Raw genomic sequence first — 3,453 nt, 5'->3', positions numbered from 1 at the left:
AAACAGATTATTGTAATTTAAAAATCAATGTACAATAACGATTAAATTAATAAAAAGACTATATATTTTACCAAAAATTGTTTCATTAATTTCTTTCTCATCAAAGGATCAAATCATTATAAGCGCAATAGTCTTTCTAGTGGCTTATTTAAAGCCACATGCATGCACATATATCTCATACCTGCAAGTTATTGAAAACATAATACTCTCATCAATTATAATAGCCTCTTCACAATGCTTCCAAAGTTGTTCTTCATCATTTCTACACTAATTTCCTCCTTCATCTTCTCTCATTCTTACTCCCAGTGTCTTCACCATCAGAAAACTTTGCTGCTTCAACTCAAGGATGAGTTGAGCTTCGATTCTTCCGTTTCAACAAAATTGGTGCGATGGAATGAAAGTGATGAGTGCTGCAAGTGGCACGGTGTGGACTGTGATGCTGCTGGCTATGTCGTTAGTTTGCAGCTCGATCGTGAGTCCATTTCTGGTGGAATCACGGATTCATCGAGTCTCTTCAGACTTTTGCATCTGCAGAAGCTAAATCTAGCCTACAATTCTTTCAACAACACTCCCATTCCGAAAGGTATTCACAATCTCACCTATTTGACACACTTGAATTTATCCGATGCTGGATTTGGTGGGCAGGTTCCCGCTGAAATTTCTTCCTTGAGGAGGTTGGTTTGTCTCGATATCTCCTATGAGGATAGAATATCTGTGAAACTGGAGACGCTTGTCCAAAATTTAACAGGGCTTCGAGAGCTCTATCTTCGCAACAATCAGTTTAATGGCACTTTTCATCTGGACAACTTTCGAAGTCTTGCCAATCTAACCCTACTTGGTCTATCTCACAATAGATTGTTAGTAGATGTTGGCAACCTCAATTCAACTTCATATGGAAGTCTCCAACTAAAAGTGTTAAGACTAGCTTCATGTAAATTGTCCCATTTTCCTAATTTCACTAAACATTTGGATATGGAAGAAGTGGACCTCTCAAACAATCAGATTGGTGGGGAGATACCTAGCTGGATTTGGGGAACACAGCTTTGGTATTTGAACCTCTCTTTTAATCTTCTAACAGATCTACAAAAGCCTTACCATATCCCTGCTTCTCTTCTATATCTATACTTGGACTCAAACCAGCTCAAGGGTGAGTTCCACCTGCCCATTCCACCTGTGTCTCATCTCATGTACTTGTCTGTTGCTAATAACAGTTTAAGTGGATTCATTTCAACCTCCCTTTGCAGTGCCACAAGGCTCATTAGTCTTGACTTGTCTGGCAATAAATTAAGTGGCATACCCCCTTTTGAAAACATTAGTAGCATCAATTTGGGGCAAAACAGCATAGGCGGTCACATCCCTGATAACTTTTCTCAGGATTGTAAGCTACAATATTTAGATCTTAACAATAATAGTTTACAAGGGAGAATCCCAAAGTCCCTTCAAAATTGCAGGTGTTTGGAGTTGTTGAACGTTGGGAACAACAACATCAACGACACCTTCCCATGCATGCTATCATCCACCTTGCGTGGTCTTGTTTTGAGTTCCAACCAATTCCATGGAGAAGTCACATGTCACACGACCTGGCCACGACTTCAAATTGTGGATATATCTTCAAATAATTTCAGTGGATCTCTGGAATCAATAAACTTCTCTACTTGGAGTTCAATGCTGTTGAAAGACATTAATGGCTACTACCCACTGTCCATCTCACTAACCATTAAAGGGCATTTCGTTGAGCTTGATAAGATTTGGATAGACTTTGGTACCATTGATTTCTCTTGCAATAATTTTGGAGGAGACATACGATCTTACCTCACTTCATCAGCTCAACTTCTCCCACAATGCCCTCGATGGAAGCATCCCAAAATCATTTGGTCAGTTGAGGAGTCTTGAATCACTCGACCTCTCTGGAAACCGACTAACAGGGCTGATACCAGTGGAGCTTGCAGGCCTCACATTCCTTTCATTTTTGAATCTGTCCTACAATAAGCTGGTTGGAAAGATTCCAAATGGTCGGCAGTTTCAAACATTTTCTGCTGATTCCTTCAAAGAGAATCCGGGGTTGTGTGGTTTCAATGTAAACATAAGCTGCAGTGGTAGTGATGGCAGTGATCATTTGTGGCCACAAGAATATGAAAATGGGGAAGATCAAAAGAGTGAGATTGAGTGGGAATATGTATCCGCTGCACTTGGATATGTTGTGGGCTTAGGAATCATTGTGTGGCTACTTCTTTTCTGCCGAAGCTTCAAAGAAAGATATTTTGAGAAAATAGAAGAGGTTGTTGACAAGATTTTCTACGAGAGAGCAAGGAAAAGAAGGCATGAAAGAAGAAGAAGAAGAAAAAGAGTAGAGATGAGAAAAGAGATTAGGAGACAGCAGCGAAGTTGATGATATATGTGCAATTTAGATACTTAAATGTTGTATATATGGCTGCATGCTTAGGAGTTGAGGTCTGTTTTGATATTATAAAGAGTCAAGGGACTATGTAGCAAAAACAAGTCATATTTTGTTATTTCATACGTGGCTGTTATATGTTACTGGAGTCAGGGGATGTTTTAGGACATTAACTTAGATTGATTTGAAAATTAGGACAATAACTTTCGGATTTGTAAAAATAGGACACTAATTATTTTTTAGAGTAAAATAGGACACTAATTAATAAGCGTCGTAAAAATAGGACATTTCTCAGCCGATAATTGGCTAAAAAATGTCCTGCGGATGCAACACTTATTAATTAGTGTCCTGTTTTACTCTTAAAAAAAATTAGTGTCCTATTTTTACAAGTTCGAAAGTTATTGTCCTAATTTCCAAATCAATCTAAGTTACTGTCCTAAAAAACCCTCGAACTCTCTATGTTACTGTTTTATTGCTCAAGGACTGATCTGGTGCGTCTATCATCAACGGTCCAGATCATGAGTTAGATATATCATCTTCAACACTTAAAGCTGGGATTAGCAGCTGTTCTTCATCATCGAGTCAGTTGAGAGAAGAGAGTTACTGAGAGAAATCTTTGTAGCAAGTTTCTTGAGTTTTAGATCCAATTGAGTGTTTGGTGAGTTTGTGTGAATTGTAATCTCTTTCTCGTTTCAGAATCATCAATAATATTGGCTCACTCTCCCGTGGATGTAGGGGTTCTTCCCGAACCACGTAAATCTCATTGTCGATTTCGCTTTTAATTTGTTTTCACATTAAATAAACGAGGCACTTTAGAGTTTAATGTGAATGTAATGGTTTTGCCTTTTTTTTTTATGTGTAATTTTCAAAATGACTAGAATTATAAAGTTGATAGTGATCTATAGTTTCTATCCCAACATAGTTGATAGTGATCTATGTCTTGAGTATCTTACAACTCTCTCTCTCTTGCAACAACTTGTCACTTGACTTAAATTCGACTGTTAATTAATTAAGCTCTAATTTCGTCGAAAGTCAAATTCATGTGAAAATTGCAACAA

At 37.8% G+C, this 3,453-nt stretch overlaps 1 protein-coding gene across 1 annotated transcript; it reads left to right on the top strand.

Moving 5' to 3' along the window:
- The first annotated feature begins 234 nt into the window (after nucleotides 1–234).
- Nucleotides 235–2,389, top strand: LOC131013583 (receptor-like protein 47). Its single transcript, XM_057941710.1, has 2 exons — nucleotides 235–1,731; nucleotides 1,796–2,389. Exons 1-2 carry the CDS (start codon nucleotides 235–237, stop codon nucleotides 2,387–2,389), a joined length of 2,091 nt encoding a protein of 696 aa, XP_057797693.1.
- The last annotated feature ends 1,064 nt before the right edge of the window (nucleotides 2,390–3,453 follow it).

This window comes from Salvia miltiorrhiza, chromosome 1, assembly GCF_028751815.1.
Source record: "Salvia miltiorrhiza cultivar Shanhuang (shh) chromosome 1, IMPLAD_Smil_shh, whole genome shotgun sequence".
NCBI classification, from domain to species: Eukaryota; Viridiplantae; Streptophyta; class Magnoliopsida; order Lamiales; family Lamiaceae; genus Salvia; species Salvia miltiorrhiza.
Note: the sequence above shows the minus strand (reverse complement) of the source record. Positions and strands in the feature narration are given on the sequence as shown.